Source organism: Indicator indicator, chromosome 28 (genome assembly GCF_027791375.1).
Source record: "Indicator indicator isolate 239-I01 chromosome 28, UM_Iind_1.1, whole genome shotgun sequence".
Taxonomy (NCBI): domain Eukaryota; kingdom Metazoa; phylum Chordata; class Aves; order Piciformes; family Indicatoridae; genus Indicator; species Indicator indicator.
The window spans coordinates 3,161,795-3,180,501 of NC_072037.1; the positions used below are offsets into that span (position 1 = coordinate 3,161,795).

The 18,707-nt window shown below is 53.8% G+C and overlaps 1 protein-coding gene across 1 annotated transcript in view; it reads left to right on the plus strand.

The window, feature by feature from the left end:
* LOC128976105 (collagen alpha-2(I) chain-like) overlaps nucleotides 1-18,707 on the plus strand; it is a 104,534-nt gene continuing 85,827 nt past the window's right edge. Inside the window, exons 1-5 of the mRNA XM_054393222.1 lie at nucleotides 1-87; nucleotides 936-1,010; nucleotides 5,683-5,772; nucleotides 5,862-6,281; nucleotides 7,221-7,473. Coding sequence (XP_054249197.1) covers nucleotides 1-87; nucleotides 936-1,010; nucleotides 5,683-5,772; nucleotides 5,862-6,281; nucleotides 7,221-7,473 — 925 coding nt within the window. The remainder of the gene's footprint in view (nucleotides 88-935; nucleotides 1,011-5,682; nucleotides 5,773-5,861; nucleotides 6,282-7,220; nucleotides 7,474-18,707) is intronic.

Genomic DNA, 18,707 nt, shown 5'->3' on the forward strand with positions numbered 1-18,707 from the left:
ATGGAAAAGTACAGCGTCTGCAGGGATGCTCTTGCAGGAGAAGTGTCTTTCACGCTGCGTGTCAAGCCGCAGAGAGCTCTGGCCATGGTCCACGGCGCATAAATTGTATGAGGGCAGCTGGAGAGAATCTTGGTCTTATTGCCTGTTAAGAGAAGGTTAAAAATAATAATAATAATGATGATGATAATAATAATAATAAGCAAAACCTCTAACTCTGATTCTCAGGGATGAGATTTCTGCGTTCTTGCAACGACTCTTGCGCTGGGCGGTTCCTTTCTTTTTGTGCACCTGTGGATTCCTGCCCTTGCAGCCTGGGACAGGGGCAAAGGTGATGTGCTGGTGGGGATGGAGAGCTGAAGGAAAAGCCTGGGCAGGACTTTACACCCCTGGGGCTGAAGAACCATTACAAGGCTAATTTAGGGTGCAGGGTGGCCAGAGGACACTGATAAATGGTTGAAGGAGGAAGGATGGAAGGATGGGAGGTGCCAGAGGAGCACTGCTCATAGGAAGGAGAAGAGGGTTGGACAGACCAATTTTTTTTTTCCAAGGATCTACCAAGCCCCAGAACTGTGAAACTTCTCCAAGCGCAGTGGTCACTTAGGACAGCTACAGATCCTGCTGGACCCTGGTGATTGGCTTTGTCACTGGGCTGGTTGGAGGGTATCAGATGCTACCAAAATGCTCAGGAGGTCTTTTGTACTCTAAGCAAAAGGCTTTCAGCCTCAGGCAGAGAGCAGTCTGCTGTAGGATTGTCCTTCACGTCTCCTGCTGAGGAAATTCAGCCTGGTTTCATTTCCTCCTGTATTGTTGTTTTCGTTTTTGTTCTTGTTCCGTTACTAAATAACAGGCTCTGGCCAATCTCATCCCTGGACTCTGCTGAAGGGTGACTGCTGTGGGTATCTGTGTCTCTGTATTTGTGTGCACTCTGAATTCAGGAGGCCTGGTCACCCGATGCCCACGAGGGTGGTGGCCGTGACCGGGCAGCGGAGGGCTATGCAACAAGACAACACGTTCGGAGCCACATCCAAACCACCACGAGTCAGAAGGAGCCTTCATCCATTCTGTAGCTTTTATCTGCTGGATTCCCCTGGTTCAGGCTTCAGCATGATTGTGACCAAATGTTTTATACATTCTCCTTACACGAAGGCACAAACTCTTCCTCTGCACTCCTAAGCCAGGAAGTTGAAGGCAGGCAGAAGGTGATCTCCTCTGAGCGTGCATGCACACGGTGCACCCACACTGCAAAGTGAAAAGCACTGTATTTTGTGCTGAATAATTTTGCCTTTCCCCCTCCTCAGCCATTTTAGGCCCCCCTAAGCCCTCCCAGCCCCACATTAACACAATACCCTAAGCACACCAGCAGGTGATAGCCTTGGGTTGCAGCAGGTCTTAGGGAGAACACGGTGAAGAATCTCTCAGAATCACAGATTGCATTGGATTGGAAGGGACCCTTGAAGGTCATCTTGTATAACCTCCCTGCAGTCAGCAGGGACACCTCCAACTAGATCACACTGCCCAGAGTCTGATCTTGAAGGTCTCCAGGGGCAGGGCCTCAACCATATCTCTGGGCAACCTGTTCCAGTATTTCACCACCCTCATTGTGAAGAACTTGCTCCTGATGTCCAACTTAAATCTCTCCTGCTCTAGTTTCAAAACCACTGCCCTCATCCTGTTGCTGTGAGTCCCTTCTAAACAGTCCTTCGTCAGCCTTCCTGTAGGACCCCTTCAGATACTGAAATGCAGCCTGGGCAACCTGTTCCAGTCTCTCACCATCCTCACTGGAAAGAATTACTTCCTCATCTCCAGTCTCAATCTTGCCCCTTCCAGCTCAAAACCATTGTCCCTTGTCCTGTCACAACAAACCCTTGTCAAAAGTCCCTCCCCAGCTCTCCTTCAGGTACTGGAAGGCTGCTCTAAGGTCTCCCTGGAGCCTTCTCTTCTCCAGGCTGAACAGCCCCAACTCTCCCAGCCTGTTCCCATAGTGGAGGTGCTCCAGCCCTCTGATCATCTTCATGGCCTCCTCTGGACCCACTGCACCTCACGTCCACATCCCTCTCATGCTGGGGTCACCTAGAGCTGAACACAGCCCTCCAGGTGAGGCCTCAGCAGAGCAGAGTGGCAGAGTCACCTCCCTCAATCTGCTGGCCACTCAGGTTGTCTAACCCTCCACCTGCCTGCTAGGGGCTGACAACAGTGACAGACGAACCTGCCCACAAATTTTTCATAACCCCTATTCCCTCCTCTTCCCCCCAGCTTTTCTTTTTCATGATTATTATTATTTTTAACTGTCCCCTCAAGGCCCTCATGATACTCCCAAGAACCCTCCTGAAGCGAGTTGCCAAACTTGAATTGCACCGACTCAGATTTGGGTGTTTTGTTTTTTTTTTTTCTCTCTCTGCATCCAGACCCAGTCTTGTAGTGGCTGTGCTTTGAATCAAGTAATGTTTGCATGTAAAATATATACATATATACATATATATATATATAAAAAAAAAAAACCAAGCAAGCAAGCAAGCAAACAAACAAAGAGTATGTGCATGGGGGGGTAGGGTGGGGAAAAAAAGCAAACAAACCAAAATGTTCATCTTCGTACCTTTTTTGATACAATGTATTCATCAGTTGTTGATTTTTAATTATATTTGATATACATTGGGGAGGAAGGGGGGGGGAAGGGTTTGTTGCAAAAGTTTATATATTTAAAAAAGGAAAAAACAAAGAAACAAACAAAAAAAAAAAACCCATGAAACAAAGATGTGGTGTTAAAAACCACTCAGAGTTCCAACCATGTGACACAAAAGGAACTTGGGACCCCCCCACCAAAAAAAAGGAAAAAAATAAATAAATAAGGAGGGGGAGGGGTAAAAAAGAAGGAAATAAAAAAAAAAAAAAAACAAACACACACACACACAAAAAAAGGTTCTGTGATTGCTTAGTTTGCTGCCTGAGTAATATTTATCAGCCAGACTTTGAATTCTGCAGTTGTTTCTACAATTACATTTTGTATGAAGCAAAAGTCCTTGAATTAAAAATAAAAACTTAGCAAAAAACAAAAAACAAAGAAACAAACCAACCAGACCTGACCAGTTCCCAGCTGGTGTTTGTGGTGTGCCTGGGGACCGGGAGCCCATTCGCAGAGCAGCCTCCCCCCTGCCTCCTTCCCACCCGGAGCTGTGGGAGGCAGCTCACCCTGACCACCACTTGAGAATCATAGAATCATAGAACTGTTGGGGTTGGAGGAGACCTCTGAGCTCATCAAGTCCATCTGCTCACCCAGAGCTCCCAATCCAATCACTGCTGCTAAGCCACCACCACTAAACCACAGGCCTCAGCATCACACCCATGTGTCCTTTAAATCCCTCCAGGGATGGTGACTCCACCACACCTGCCTGGGCAGCCTGTTCCAGTGCCTGAGAACCCTTTCTGGGAACAAACTTTTCATAGTCATGGAATCATAGAATTGTTTGGGTTGAGTAAGATCATCAAGCCCAACCATCAACCCACCACCATCATGGCCATCAAACCATGCCCCCAAGTGCCGTGGCCACACCTTTCTTGAACACCTTCAGGGATGGGGACTCCACTACCTCCCTGGGCAGCTTCTTCCAATCCCTGACCACTCTTGGAGCAAAGAAATTTTTCCTGATATCCAACCTAACCCTCCCCTGGGACAATTTCAGGCCATTTCCTTTTGTTCTATCACTTGATATTAGGGAGAAGAGACCAACCCCACCTCACTGCAACCTCCTTTGCAGGAGTTGTAGAGACCAATGAGGTCTCCCCTCAGCCTCCTCTTCTCCACACTCCCAGTTCCCTCAGCTGGTCCTCACCAGCCCTGTTCTCCAGACCCTTTGCCAGCTTTCATTGCTGTTCTCTGGACCTGCTCCAGCCTCTCAGAGTGAGGGGCCAAAAACTGAACCCAGGATTTCAGGTGTGGAGTGACAGCCTCGAGTGACAGCTCATGAGACCTGTTGTGACACCAGCTGCAGTTTAACCCAAGCTGGGATGCTGTAAGAAATCAGCTGTGGCTGTGGCTGACTTTGTGGAGGCTTCACAGATGCTTGGGCTGAGTAGGGAGGTGTTGGCAAAGTTGCCTTGGAGTTTGGATCAAGCAAGAGTTCAAGAGGCAGCAAAATCACATCACTGGAGTTGAGGGTTACCAAAAACCCCAGCAGTGACTGAGTCCTGTAGGTGTGTAAGAGAGCACAAACTGGAACCCAGGAGGTTCCATCTGAACAGGAGGAGAAAATTCTTTGGTGTGAGGGTGCTGGAGTCCTGGAGCAGGCTGCTCACAGAAGCTTCTCCCCCCTCTCTGGAGGGATTCCAGCCCCACCTGGACATTGTGATCCTGGGCAAGCTGCTGTGGATGCCTCTGCTTTAGCAGGGGGTGGGGGGATGATCCTCAGAGGTTCATTCCAACCCCCACCATGCTGGCACTCTGTTATTCATTCCTCTTACCAGCCCAAAGTAGAATCCTGGTATTTTGAGGGCTGTAGAAAGCACCATTTCCAGAAAGTGCCTGATTGCAGTAACCAACATCAGCTCAATGCATAATTCCTCTTTGCAGAAGAGGCTGGTTTTGCATCCTCGTGTGATAAGAAAAGCAAACCAAGACACCTCAAGGGGACTAAATTGCCAGCAGGTTCAGCCAGCAGGAGAATGCAGAAGAGAGGACATCTCCTGAGCTCCTGCAGGTCACTCTGCCTCCCTCATGGCTCAGTGTTTTAAATCCCTGCTGGTGTGGGATGTTTTGTATATCCACAGGCTCCTGGCAGGGTGTTGGCAGAGTGCCGCTAGGAGCATAGTACCCCAGTAGAGGATGTGTTTGTTCCTTGGAGGGGATTCAAAGCCAAGGAGCAGTAACAAAAATGATGGCAGGTCAGGGACTGACTCCTGGTGATGGTGGTGAGGAGCTCTGTGTGCTGCTGAAGAAGGCTGGGCAAATATTTGTGAGGGTGAGGTTCTGAGGTGGGTGAGTCAGCACGAAGGAGCTGCTGAGGCTGTTTGAGAAGGGAGGTCTGAGTCAACCAGCTCCTGAGCAGCAGATTAAAGCCCCTTTGCCTGCAGAGGAAGCCTGGGAGATGCTGCTGGAGCAGAGCTGTGTTAATTCAAAGCAAACAGTATCAGCGACCATGCCTGGTTCATTTCATCCTCATCTCCACTTTCTGTCATTGCTCTGAAACAGAATATCCCAGCACAGATCCTTTGTCTGTGTCTGTTTTTATTATTTCTCTCTTTCTGGCAGCCTTTTCTCTGCTCAGCATGGCATGAACAGAAGAGGAGGAGGAGGAGGAGGAGGAGGAGGCATGGTCCTTGTCCAGCTTCTCCCACACAAAAGCCTGAAATGCCCCCAAGGATGTAAATCCCCGTTTTTCTCACAGGAAGCTGAGGAGGGGGAGTGGATGTGGTTGTGTTACTGGGGTCAGTGAAAGGGGAGAGAGTGATTAACAGGGAGATGCTGAGCTGAGCCAAGGGGACTGTGGATGGATAAGTGCATGGCTTTGGTGAGGGTTATTTTCTTCCCTCCTCATGGAGTGGAGAACATTTAAAAGACCTGGTTCTGGAGGTGATACACCCAAAAGACCTGAATTTGTAGTTATCCACCCCAAAGATCTGGTTTTGTAGGTTATTCACCCAAAAGACCTGGTTCTGAAAGTGATCCACCTAAAAGACCTGGTTCTGCAGGTGATCCACCCAAAAGACCTGGTTCTGAATGTGATCCACCTAAAAGACATGGTTCTGCAGGTGATCCACCCAAAAGACCTGGTTCTGAAAGTGATCCACCTAAAAAAAATGGATTTTCAGTTCTGCACCCAAAAGACCTGGTTCTGAATGTGATCCACCCAAAAGACCTGGTTCTGCAGGTGATCCACCTGAAATACCTGGTTCTGAAAGTGATCCACCTAAAAGACCTGGTTCTGCAGGTGATCCACCCAAAAGACCTGGTTCTGCAGGTGATCCACCTAAAAGACCTGGTTCTGCAGGTGATCCACCCAAAAGACCTGGTTCTGAATGTGATCCACCCAAAAGACCTGGTTCTGCAGGTGATCCACCTGAAATACCTGGTTCTGAAAGTGATCCACCTAAAAGACCTGGTTCTGAATGTGATCCACCCAAAAGACCTGGTTCTGCAGGTGATCCACCTAAAAGACTTGGTTCTGAATGTGATCCACCCAAAAGACCTGGTTCTGCAGGTGATCCACCTGAAATACCTGGTTCTGAAAGTGATCCACCTAAAAGACCTGGTTCTGCAGGTGATCCACCCAAAAGACCTGGTTCTGAAAGTGATCCACCTAAAAAAAATGGATTTTCAGTTCTGCACCCAAAAGACCTGGTTCTGAATGTGATCTACCTAAAAGACCTGGTTCTGCAGGTGATCCACCTAAGATCCCTGCAGCGGGATGGTGGTGTGTGAGCAGTGTCTCTGCACTGTGAGGTGGTTCCACAGCAGAGACTGGCTGCAGGCCAGAGCCAAGAGAGAGGGGAGGAGATGTGCTGCTGGGACTCAAGGCCATGGCTGTGGGAATGGAAGGCATTCAGCAAGACCTGAGACAGGAAAGTCAACCCCGTGTCGTGTTCTTGACAAATAAAGTCCTCTACACAGCAAAGCAAACGACTCCTTGTGTGTCCCTGCCCTTCATGTCCTCGACCAGCTGGGTCAGGGCATGCAATGTGCAGAGCAGGGTGAGCGCAGCTCCTTGTGCACCCAGCTGGCCTTTCATCTCCTCGAGGCCAAGCAGCAGCTGGGACTTCATGAGGGAAGCTTCTAGAAGCCTCATTTCCCACTGCAAGGGCAGGGCAGGACCTGGGTGAGGTGGGATTTAACCCATGCAGTGCCAAGAAGGGGGTGAACTGGCCCAGACTGGATAAGGAGAACAGAATTCAACCCTGAACACCAGCACAGCTCTCACTCTCCCTCACCCCTAGATACCACAGTGGAAGCTGCTCTGTCCCCATCACCCTGTGCAGAGTCAGGTCCCCAGCAGGCTCTGGGGGCAAAACACCCCAAAACCCACTGGCATCCGTGTGTCCCGGTGTCCACGTCTGTCCATCTCTGTGTATCTCTGTGTCCACGTGTCCGTGTCGCTGTCAGTCTGTCTGTACCCCATCCAGCTCTCCACACGGGGGGCTATATGGGGATCCCTCCCGCAAGCCCCACAGCACGTCTGACTTCGGGGGGTGCAGAGGGGTCCCCATTAACCACCACCTCCCCGGGCCCGCAGTTACGGATGGAAGCGCCCCCTCCCCGCAGGGGTCCCGGCAGCGCCGGGCGGGCCGGGGCGGAGCGGGGCGGGGGCGGGGGCGGCGGAGCCGGGGCCGGGCCTGTCCCGGTGGCGGGGCCGGGACCGGGATGCGGCGGGGCCGGGGCCGGGCGCACGATGCGCGGCGGGGCGCTGGCGCTGGCGCTGCTCTGGGCCCTGCCCCTGTGCCCGGCGGGGCTGGAGCCCCCCGAGCAGGGATCGGGGCTGCACGCAGGTACGGGGCAGCGGCGGGGAGCAGCGGGGCTCGGGCATCCCTGGGCGGGCTGCTGGGCGCCGCGGTCCCCGCTAGGATGCACTGCGAGCACGGCTGCGGGCCCCGGGCGGCCGGCGGCTGCTGCGTTCTGCCGGGGGCAGCCCCTGCAGCCCCTGCCCCGGGGCAGCCTCCGCTTGCCTGGAGAAGCAGAAGGGCTTCCCCCCTTCCTCCGTGGGCTGCAGGGACCGGGCAGGAGTGTGGGGGGATGGCAGGGAAGGGCTCGGGGGAGGGGGGCTCAGTGCGTGTGAGGGGCTTGGCGGCAGGGCACAGGGTCCCTGTACCCCGGGGCTGGCATCCCCGCTGTGCAATGTACCATACCGGGTTGTGTGTGTCTTTACTGGGAGGGTGGTGAGACACGAACAGGTTGCCGAGAGAAGTTGTGGATGCCCCATTCCTGGAGGTGTTCGAGGTCAGGTTGTTTGGCGATCTCAGCAACCTGCTTCAGTTGCAGACGTCCCTGCTGACTGCAGGGGGCTTGGAAGGTCCCTTTATGGTCCCTTTAAAGCCTCTTCCGACTCAAACCAATCCGTGTGCCACAGCTGGGGCTGTTGCTGTGTCCGGGGCATTGCAGCATGTTCCGTGTCTCTCTTTCTCCATCCTCCTACAGTCTCCGCCTCTCCATCGTGTCCCCATGTCTCCACGTCCCTCATCTCTCCCCTCTGCGGCTGCTCATCGAGTCACCGCCCTGAAACCTTTCATGAAACTTTTGGGAACGCTGAGTCTTCTCCCTCCCCATGGCCAGAGCTCACCTGGGATAGACACAGTGGGGACCAGGCTCCCCACCCTGTAAAGCAGGGCACAGGACTGCTTTGTCTCAGGAAAACTCCAAGCAAAGCAGTTCCAAGGTTTGGGGGCTGGGACTTTTCCCTGGGAGGTGATGGGCTGGGGGGGGGGGGGGGGGGAAGGGGGGGTGGGGCGCTGGCAAATACTTTTCTCGAAGTGGCTGGTAAAAAGGATGTTTGCTTTGGAGGAAGAAGCAGCAGCAAGATGTTTGCTGCTGCGTTTGCATTGTGCTAACACATCCAGGTGACCCCATGCACAAGTCCCTGCCCCCCCAAAAATGTGTTTGAGTGTGCCAGAGCCTTCAGACCAGCCAGATCAGTGGGAATGTGTTGCTGAGAGGGAAACCATTGGTTTATCTTGGTAGAGCTTAACTACCGTCAAACCTTGGCTGGGAAACAAGGCTGGAGAGATGCATTTCACAGCCTGGGAAGCTGAGCTGGGAGTTGCATTCCAAGGGCTGGAACTGAAGTGAAATTCAAGTGGGGATAAGGTGCAAGGGGATTGAGGTTGAACTGAGGAACGTGGGAGGTGATAAGTCAATTCTGTAACTTCAGTGAGGGTGTTGGGCTCCGTGGGAAGCAAGGGGGGGGAGCTAAGGAGGGGGTCTGCAGCCCAGCCTTCCCCTGAGCACAGCAGGGAAGGGAAGAGAAGAGCTGGAAGGGCCAGCTGGCTGCAGCAGCATTAGGAAGCTTCAGCTCATGATGGTTTTATTTCATTTGAGTCATGAACCAGCCCTGAGGAGGATTTGTCTGGTCATCATCCAGCTGTGTGGCTTTGCCTGCTGCCCAGACTGGTAAAGGTCATGAGCTCAGAAAGGGTCTCAGGTTTTATGGTGCATTCTGCTGGTGAATGGGGCACAGACCTCCAAACATGTGGTTTGCCAGGCTTTGGGATCCTCAGGGCTTGTTCTCCAGCCAGTCCCTGCTGATGGAGCAGGTCTGCTGTGAGGAATACAATGACAGGATCATGTGCACCCTCAGCAAGTTTGCAGACGCCCCCACAGATGAGCAGTGTGGTTGGCATGGCTGAGGGATGGGATCCATCCAAAGGGACCTGGACAGGCTGAAGAAGTGGACCCTTGTGAACAGCCTGATGGTCAACATGGCCAAGTGCAAGGTCCCAGACATAGGTCAGGGCAACCCTTGGTGTCAGCACAGGCTGGGGAATGAAGGGATGGAGAGCAGCCCTGTGGAGAAGGACTTGGGGGTGTTGGTTGGTTGGTGAGAAGCTGGACATGAGCTGGCACCGAGTGCTGCCAGCCCAGCCCCAGCCTGTCCTGGGCTGAGCCCCAGCAGTGTGGGCAGCAGGGGCAGGGAGGGGATTCTGCCCCTCTGCTGTGCTCTGCTGATACCCCTCCTGCAGTGCTGGGACAGCTCTGGAGCCCTCAGCACAGCACAGACAGGGACCTGGTGGAGCAGGGCCAGAGGAGGCCACAGCAATGCTGGCAGGGCTGGAAGCCCTCTGCTGGGAGGCCAGGCTGAGAGAGTTGGGGTTGTGCAGCCTGGAGAAGACTCAAAGGAGACCTTCTGGTGGCCTTTCAGTGCTTCAAGGGCTGAGCAGAAAGCTGGGGACAGACTTTTTCTCAGGGCCTGTTGTGACAGGACAAGGGGTGATGGTTTGAAACTAAAAGAGGGAGATTGAGAGTGGAGAGAAGGAAGAAATTTTTGTAGTGATGGTGGTGAGACCCTGTCCCAGGTTGCCCAAAGAGGTGGGAGATGTCCCATCCCTGGAACCATTCCAGGTGAGGCTGTCTGGGTCTCTGAGCAACCTGTTCTAGTTGCAGATGTCCCTGCTGGCTGCAGGGTTGGACTAGAGGTCCCATGCCACCCAAACCAATCTGTGATTCTATGATTCTAAGATTTGTGTAGCTGCAATAAATATCCCCAAGGACAGGGCTGGGATGTGAGGATAAGCTGGCTGCAGAGCTTGGCCAGGCTTTGGCCCTTGGAGCTGGGCTTGGCTCTGCAAGCTGAGCAGTGACCCCTTGCATGCCTGCAGCTGGCCTGTGCTTGGCACACTGAGCCCAAGTCAAGTGGGGAATGATTGGAGTGGGAGAGAGTGCCAGGAGAGCAGCCCATGGCTGGAGCTGGGAGCTGGGAGCTGGTGTCAGGCTGGGGGGACCTTGCTGAGGTTGTGTGTTCCCTCTGCTCTGTGCAGCAGCAGAGGAGGGGGCATGATGTGTGTCATTTGTGGCAGGAAATTAGTGTGGAAGGAAATTAGGATCTGCCCCTCAGATGGATCCATTAGGAAACTGGGATCCTACCTCCTCATCTCACTGCACTCAGTCAGGATCAGGTGTTTGGAGTTGGAGATGTCCCTGGTGACTGCAGGGGGGGGTTGGACAAGATGACCTTTGAGGGTCCCTTCCAACCTGATGCAATCTGTGAGTTGTTGCTGTCTCCTGCTTCTCCACTTGTGTGGGGGCAGCAAGCCCCTGGGGTTTCCACAGTATCACTGTCATGGGGGGCAGCACCAGCCCCCACCTTGTGCCAGGCTTGGAGGAGTGCTTGGTGTGGCTCATGCTTGGGGCAGGGCAGTTTCTAAGCTGGCAGTTCCCAGCTGGGGCTTTGTGTTGTAAAAGCAGGAGGTGAATCCAGCTGGGAGAGAAACTGGGCTGGCACCATTTGTTGTCTTTGTGGATATCAGCAGAAGGATGCTTGTTGATGATCCCAGGAGGGCTGAAGATGCTAGAAGTGGGTGGAATTTGATTCCAAAGTGCTGGGAATGGGATGCATGGTGTGCTGTCCTCCCTCAGAGCACAGCCCTGGCCCTTAAGCTAACAGCCTCTGCATGGCCTCAGGTCCATCCCTTCAGCCCCAAGCCACACCTTACCCAGAGCAGTGATGGAAAAGGTGGAGAGGTTGTGGCTCTGTGATGCTGGGGGAAAGGTGGCACTGGTCTTAAAGACTTCCAGGGATGAAGCATCCACAGTTTCCCTGGGCAACCCCTTCCAGTGTCTCACCACCCTCGTGGCAAAGAACTTCTTGCTGGTGTCCAGTCTCAGTCATAGACTCATAGAATCAGGCAGGGTTGGAAGGGACCACAAGGCTCATCCAGTTCCAACCCCCCTGCCATGGCCAGGGACACCTCACACTACAGCAGGCTGGCCAGAGCCTCATCCAGCCTGGCCTTAAACACCTCCAGGGATGGAGCCTCAACCACCTCCCTGGACAACCCATTCCAGGCTCTCACCACTCTCATGGACAACAACTTCTGCCTCATGTTCATTCTGAATCTCCTCACTTCCAGCTTCATTCCACTCCCCCCAGTCCTGTCACTCCCTGATAGCCTAAAAAGTCCCTCCCCAGCTTTCTTGTAGCCTTCTTCAGATCCTGGAAGGCCACAAGAAGGTCTCCTTGGAGCCTTCTCTTCTCCAGACTAAATAGCCCCAACTCTCTCAGTCTGTCTCCATAGGAGAGGAGCTCCAGCCCTCTGCTCATCCTCGTGGCCACTTCCAGCTTTGTTCCATTCCCCCTACCCCTGTCACTCCCTGATACCCTAAAAACTCTACCCTGCTCCAGTGTCAAACCACTGCCCAGATGAATCTCTGACACAGCTCCACTCCTGGCTGTGTTTGTCTGTCTGTAAAGCACACAGCTCTGGTAAGCTCAACTAGTTTCAAGCCAAATTGCTGAAAACTCCAGAAACACCAACTCTGGGCTCTGTGTGGCATCTCCCTTTGACCCTTCAGTGCATGCCCTCTGGACTCCTCAATGAGCCAATTAAAGAGGGATGTAATTTACCTTCCCCCTCCACCCCCAGCCCTGAACTGTGCATTCAGAGTGGCAGAAACACAGGGGGCACTGCCTGTGTCCCCATCACAGAGAACATCTCTGCAGCCTTCCCCTGCAGCTCTTTGACCCTGTGAAGGCAGAGAATGAAGGATTACAACTAGGAGGCTTGCAGGAGCTAGGAGAGCCCCCAGGCAGAGCCCACCAGGGAGCTTTTACAATGCAGCTTTTATCTCAGAGGTCTCTCATGTGCTTCTCTGAACCAAGGGTTTCTGCTCCAGAGGATGGAGGGCAGAGCCAGGCTGGGTTTGTTGTGTGTTGGGTCCTGTCAAAGGGGGTTGATGGATGGGATTGCTCCAGGAGCTGGGCTGCTGCCTGGGGGGGGAGGCAGGGGAGGGGTTGAAGTGGCCACCCCAGGAGTCAGTCTGCTCTGCTCCCTGCAGACAGAAGACCTAAACCCCAGAGAATTTGTTGTAGTGAGTTGACAGGTTGGACTTTGATGATCCTTGAGGTCTTTTCCAACCTTGTTGATTCTGTGTCAGGCCAGAGGGAGCACATCCATGTTCCTACATGGTGTGGAAGATGTCAGGAGTAAGGAAGTGATTGTGCCCACTGGTGAGATTGCACCTGGGGTGCTGTGTCCAGTCTGGGCACTGCACTACAAGAGAGACATTGAGGTGCTGGAGAGGGGACAGAGAAGGGCAATGAAGCTGGTGAGGGATTTGGAGAGCAGGTCTGGTGAGGAGAGGCTGAAGGAACTGGGATTGTTTAGCCTGGAGAAGAGGAGGCTGAGGGGAGACCTCACTGCTCTTCAGAGCTACCTGAAAGGAGGTTGGAGTGAGGCTGGTGTTGGCCTCTTCTCCCAAGTAACTAAGGACAGGACAAGAGGAAATGGCCTCTAGCTGCACCAGGGGAGCTTCAGGTTGGATATTAGGAAGAATTTCTTTCTTGCAAGAGTGGTCAGGCATTGGAACAGGCTGCCCAGGGAGGTGGTGGAGTCCCCATCCCTGGGAGTGCTTAAGAGACACATGGAGGTGGTGCTGAGGGTTAGTGGTGGGGGCTGAGCAGCAGGGGTGGGATTGTGGGCTCTAGGCAAGCAGATGGACTTGGTGAGCTCAGAAGTCTCTTCCTACCCCAAGAGCTCTGTGACTCTATGGAAGGGTTCAAGGACACATTAAGTGCAGTTCCTTAGGGGAGGATTTTTCCAGAGGTGAAGAGCTGCTTGCTGCAGGGTTATGATCACATAAACCTACCAAGGAGCTGAGCTGGATGATACTTGCATTGGACCTGTGGAAAGATGAACAGCTGAACTGGGCCATGCACTGTTGCACCCAAATTGGTGCCTGTCCTTCTCCAAGTGTTGCCAGAAGTCTCTCTGCTCTCCCAGGCATGGCCAACAAGCAGCTCCAGCTCCCAGTGCTCCAGCCCAGGCTAAGCCAGGTTGGTTTTCAGTTTGCCTCCAGCAAGCTGGAGATGTCTGAGGGGTGGATACAGGGTTTGGTGTGAAAAGCAGCTCAGGGTAGCTGTCCCCACCCCTTTCCTTGTGGCAGGCTCCCAAAAATCTCCTAATTTCTTGCAGGAGGAGCCACCATCTGCTCCTGGTTGAGGGCTGTGCTGTGGGTGCTGACGTAACCTTGTCCCAGGCCTGGCTGAGGAAGCTGGAGGGAGCTCTTTGTGCATGTTCAGGGTGGGCTGTGCAGACACACAGCCTTCATCTTCACTCTCACAGGCCCTGTGGCCAGCACAGGGCTGGTGTTAAGGCTGTGTGGGCAAGAGGTGTTGGCTGTGGTACCACCACCAGTAGCTGTGAACAGTCATGGCTCAGCCTCTGAGGAGAAGAGCTTCCTGCCCTGATCCCTGCCATCATTCCTCTGGGGTTTTGGGTTGGTTGGGACTTGTTTAGGAAGGGAGGCTCAGAAGAAAGGATTATTTCACTGTGAGGGTGACAGACCACTGGAGCAGGCTGCCCAGGGGGCTTGTGGAGTCTCCCTCTCTGGAGATATTCAAGACCCAGTTGGATGTGTTCCTGGGTGATCTGCTCTAGGTGCTCCTGCTCTGGCAGGGGGGTTGGACAAGAAGCTCCTGGCAAAGCTGGCAGCTCGTGGTTTGGACAGATTCACTCTGAAATGGGTCAAGAACTGGCTGGAGAGCCAGGCCCAGAGAGTGGTGGTGAATGGTGCCACATCCAGTTGGGGGCCAGGCACCAGTGGTGTCCCCCAGGGATCAGTGCTGGGCCCCATCCTGTTCAATCTCTTTATTGATGATGTGGATGAAGGAATTGAGTCCATCATCAGTAAGTCTGCAGCTGACACCAAGTTAGGAGCAGAAGTTGATCTGTTGGAGGGCAGGAGGGCCCTGCAGAAGGACCTGGCCAGGCTGGCTGGGTGGGCAGAGGCCAATGGGATGAGACTGAACAAGGCTAAGTGCAGGGTTCTACACTTTGGCCACAACAACCCCAAGCAGAGCTACAGGCTGGGGACAGAGTGGCTGAGAGCAGCCAGGCAGAGAGGGACCTGGGGGTGCTGGGTGACAGCAGCTGAACAGGAGCCAGCAGTGTGCCCAGGAGAGCCAATGGCATCCTGGCCTGGACCAGGAATGTGTGGCCAGCAGGAGCAGGGAAGTCATCCTGCCCTGTGCTCAGCACTGCTCAGGCCACCCCTGGAGTGCTGTGTCCAGTTCTGGGCTCCTCAATTCAAGAGAGATGTTGAGGGACTGGAAGGTGTCCAGAGAAGGGCAACAAATCTGGGGAGGGGTCTGGAGCACAGCCCTGTGAGGAGAGGCTGAGGGAGCTGGGGGTGTTCAGCCTGGAGAAGAGGAGGCTCAGGGCAGACCTCATTGCTCTCTACAACTCCCTGAAGGGAGGTTGTAGCCAGGTGGGGGTTGGGCTCTGCTCCCAGGCACCCAGCAGCAGAACAAGAGGACACAGTCTCAAGCTGTGCCAGGGGAGGTCTAGGCTGGGGGTTAGGAGGAAGTTCTTCCCAGAGAGAGAGATTTGCCATTGGGATGTGCTGCCCAGGGAGGTGGTGGAGTCACCATCCCTGGAGATGTTCAAGAGCAGCCTGGGTGAGGCACTCAGTGCCATGGTCTGGTTGATTGGATAGGGCTGGGGGATAGGTTGGGCTGGAGGATCTTGGAGGTCTCTTCCAACCTGGTTGATTCTATGATTCTGTGACTCTATAATTCTGTGACTGGATGGTCTTGATCCTGCCCTGGTAGTGATCATTATGACACTTTAACAAATGTGTGTCACTCTTTTGTTACACCTTTCCATAATTGTTCTGTTTTGCCTTTGGCTTGCTTGCCATCCTCTTTGCACACTTGTTAGCAGTAGGTGGCATTTAGGTATACATCTCAATTAATTCCAACAACCCTTACCCAGAATATCTTGGACAGGTATTTCTGATGTTACAGGACTTGGTTCTGATTCTCCAGCAGCATTTACAGCTTTCACCTTAAATCTGTATTTGCTGAGCTCTTTCAAGTTGGGAATAACACAGTCACAATAACACAGTCACAAGGAGGAAAGAGTTTAGAATCATAAAGAATAGAATCATGCAGGTTGGAAAAGACCTCTCAGATCATCAAGATCAACCACGGACTACACCACCATGCAGACACATGTTTCTAACACCTCCAGGGAGGGGCTGCAGGGGGATTGCAGCCCTTGCCCAGGGAGAGGGTCCCCTGCCTGTCACCTCAGTAGCATGTTTGGAGCACAGAAGTGAGCACTGACAGCTCATTTCCTTCAGCTGAGAAGAGAGTGGCTGCTCTTCCCCCCAGCCTGCCATGCCACAGCCAGGTTTTGTTTCTGTGTGTGCTTTGCTCTCTGTTTTTTAACAAACCAGGCTGGCACAGCCTGATCTGTCCCTGCCCTCCACAGCCAGCCTGGGAGAGCTCAGCAAGAGCCCTGAGTGGGTGCAGCAGGGTGGGCAGACCTGGTACTGCCCTGGGTTCTGCTCCACCAAGGCCAGGCAGTGATGCTGGCAGAGAGAAGAGCTTCCTGAGTGCCCCCAAAGGGATTCCTTGTCCCTGCTGTTCATTCACTGTGCACAGGCTTCATTCAACCTGCAGCCCCTGTGCCAGGGCAGTGGGCTGGGAAGTTTTGCTCTCTTGTGGGCATCAATTAAGGAAACAACTCCTCCAGGACTTCAGCAGCCTCCTCCTCTGCCTTTCCCGCTCTGAGAACTCAAGAGAGCAACTCAGTGCCAAAAATCAGCTTCTGTCTAGGGCACATCAACCTTGACAGAGTGTCTGTGGCCCACAGTGATGGCAATTAGTGCAGCACTAATTACCCACGTGGAGCTCTCCCCACAGTGTAAGTCCTGTGGGGGTTAAAGGCCACTTCAGGTCACACCAGGGTGCTGCTGGGGACAAGGGTGGTCTGGAGCATGGGTGTTGGTGCTGGCTGGGTAGATCAGACAATGCTTTGGGTTGGAAGGGATCTTAAAGCTCATCCAGTTCCAACCCCCTGCCACGGGCAGGGTCACCTCCCACCAGCCCAGCTTGCTCAAGGCCTCATCCAGCCTGGGCTTCAACACCTCCAGGGAGGGGACATCCACAACCTCCCTGGGCAACCTGTTCCAGTGTCTCCCCACTCTTACTGGAAGGAATTCCTTCCGAATCTCCAGTCTCAGTCTCCCCTCCTCCAGCTTCAGTCCATTCCCTCTTTTCCAGCACAACAAGATGGGAAGCAGGAGGCACACATCAGTCCCTCCTCTTGTGCCCAGGGGGGTCAGATCTGCCACAGTGGTTGCATCCATGGAAGGGTTCCAGGGAAAGGAGTGCTCGGATTTGCTCTCCTAAGGTGGATCTCTCTTCCCTGAGTTCTTTTCCCTCTCATCCCTGCCCATAGTGCCTGCTGGGGGACAGCATTTCTGGGAGGGGGCAAGAAGAAGACCCAAGGTGACACAATGGCTCTTCAGGAGCAAAGCTGCCTCCAGCACTTCCCCTGCCCTGCTCACTTCCAGCAGTCCCCATTCCCTCTCTGGGGGTTCCCTCAGGATGTTTAGGGAGGGCTTTCTGCCCCTCTGCTCTGCTCCACTCTGCAGAGACCCCACCTGCAGCAGTGCCCTCACAGGCTGAGCTGCCATGCAGGATGCCATGAAGGCTGAGATCAACACTGGCATTTTCCAGATAGAGCCCAGTGCCAGCATCTTTCCAATGGTTGGGTAATTCCTACAGCCCAAAGGGCATCAAGCCTCTGGGAAACCCCAGCTGCCTACCTTTGCCTGGGCAGCTGCAAAGCTGCACCTTCCCTTTGCTAAAGAAAGCAAAGGAGGCAAAAACAGACCCAGGGGAGGCTAGAAAGGGGCAACCACTCTGTGCTCCTCAGCATGGGTGCTGAGAGGCACTTGGAGCACAGACATCCAAGGAAGCATCTGGGGTTGTTCAGCCTGGAGAAAAGGAGGCTGAGGGGAGACCTTGCTCCACAACTCCCTGCAAGGAGGCTGGAGCCAGCTGGCTGCTGGTCTCTTCTCCCAGGGAACAAGTGACAGGACAAAAGGAAATGGCCTTGAGTTGCACCAAGGAAGGTTTACTTTGGACATGAGGAACAATTTCTTCCCCAGAAGAACCTGGCCCAGGCTGCCCAGGGTGGTGGTGGTGGAGTCCTCATCCCTGGAGGGGTTTCAGAGCTGTGTGGATGTGGTGCTGAGGGAGCTGCTTTAGTGGTGACCTGGTTGATGTGTTGGTGATTTGGCTTGATGATCTTAACGGTCACTTCCAACCCAAACAGTTCTGTGGATCCATTTGCCATTCAGTGGCACCATCACCTTCCTGCCACTGAAAAAAATGCAGCAGCAGATGCTGCTGCTGAGAGCAGAGTGGGGGGCATGAAGCTGAAGCACATTGCCATGGGCTGTAAGCCCATTCCCAGGGCAGTGTAGATCCTTCTGTGTGCATAAAGCCTTTCTTTCCTCCTCTGAGGAGTCCTATCATCTGCACTGATCACAGAACCACAGAGACATTCAGGTTGGCAAAGACCCTCAGGATCACCAAGTCCAACCCAGAGCCCTACTCTACAAGGTTCACCCCTGAACCAGATCCCCAAGCACCACATCCAAACCACCTTGAAACACATCCAGGCTTGGGGACTCCACCACCTCCCTGGGCAGCACATTCCAGTCCCTGACCACTCTTGCTGGGAGAAAAATGTTTCCTACTGTCCAGTCCAAACCTACCCAGTGGCAGCTTGAGGCTATTCCCTCTTGTTCTATCACCAATTACCTGTGAGAAGAGAGACCAGCAGCAGCCTCTCCACAACCTCCTTTCAGGTAGCTGTAGAGAGCCAGGAGGTCTCCCCTCAGCCTCCTCTGTTTCACACTAACCAGCCCCAGCTCCTTCAGTTTCTCTTCATCAGATTTCTTCTCCAGGCCCTTCCCAGCTTCCTTGCCCTCCTCTGCCCTGGCTCCAGCACCTCCACCTCTCTCTTGTGTTGAGGAGCCCAAAACTGGACACAACACTCCAGGTGTGGCCTCCCCAGAGCTGAGTCCCAGGGGACAATGCCCTGCCTGCTCCTGCTGGACACAGCATTGCTGATCCCAGCCAGGATGCCTTTGGCTTTCTTGGCCACCTGGGCACTGCTGGCTCCCATTCAGCTGCTTGGCCATCAGCACCCCCAGGTCCCTTTCTGCCAGCAGCTTTCCAGCCACACTGCCCCAAGCCTGTAGAGTTGCCTGGGGT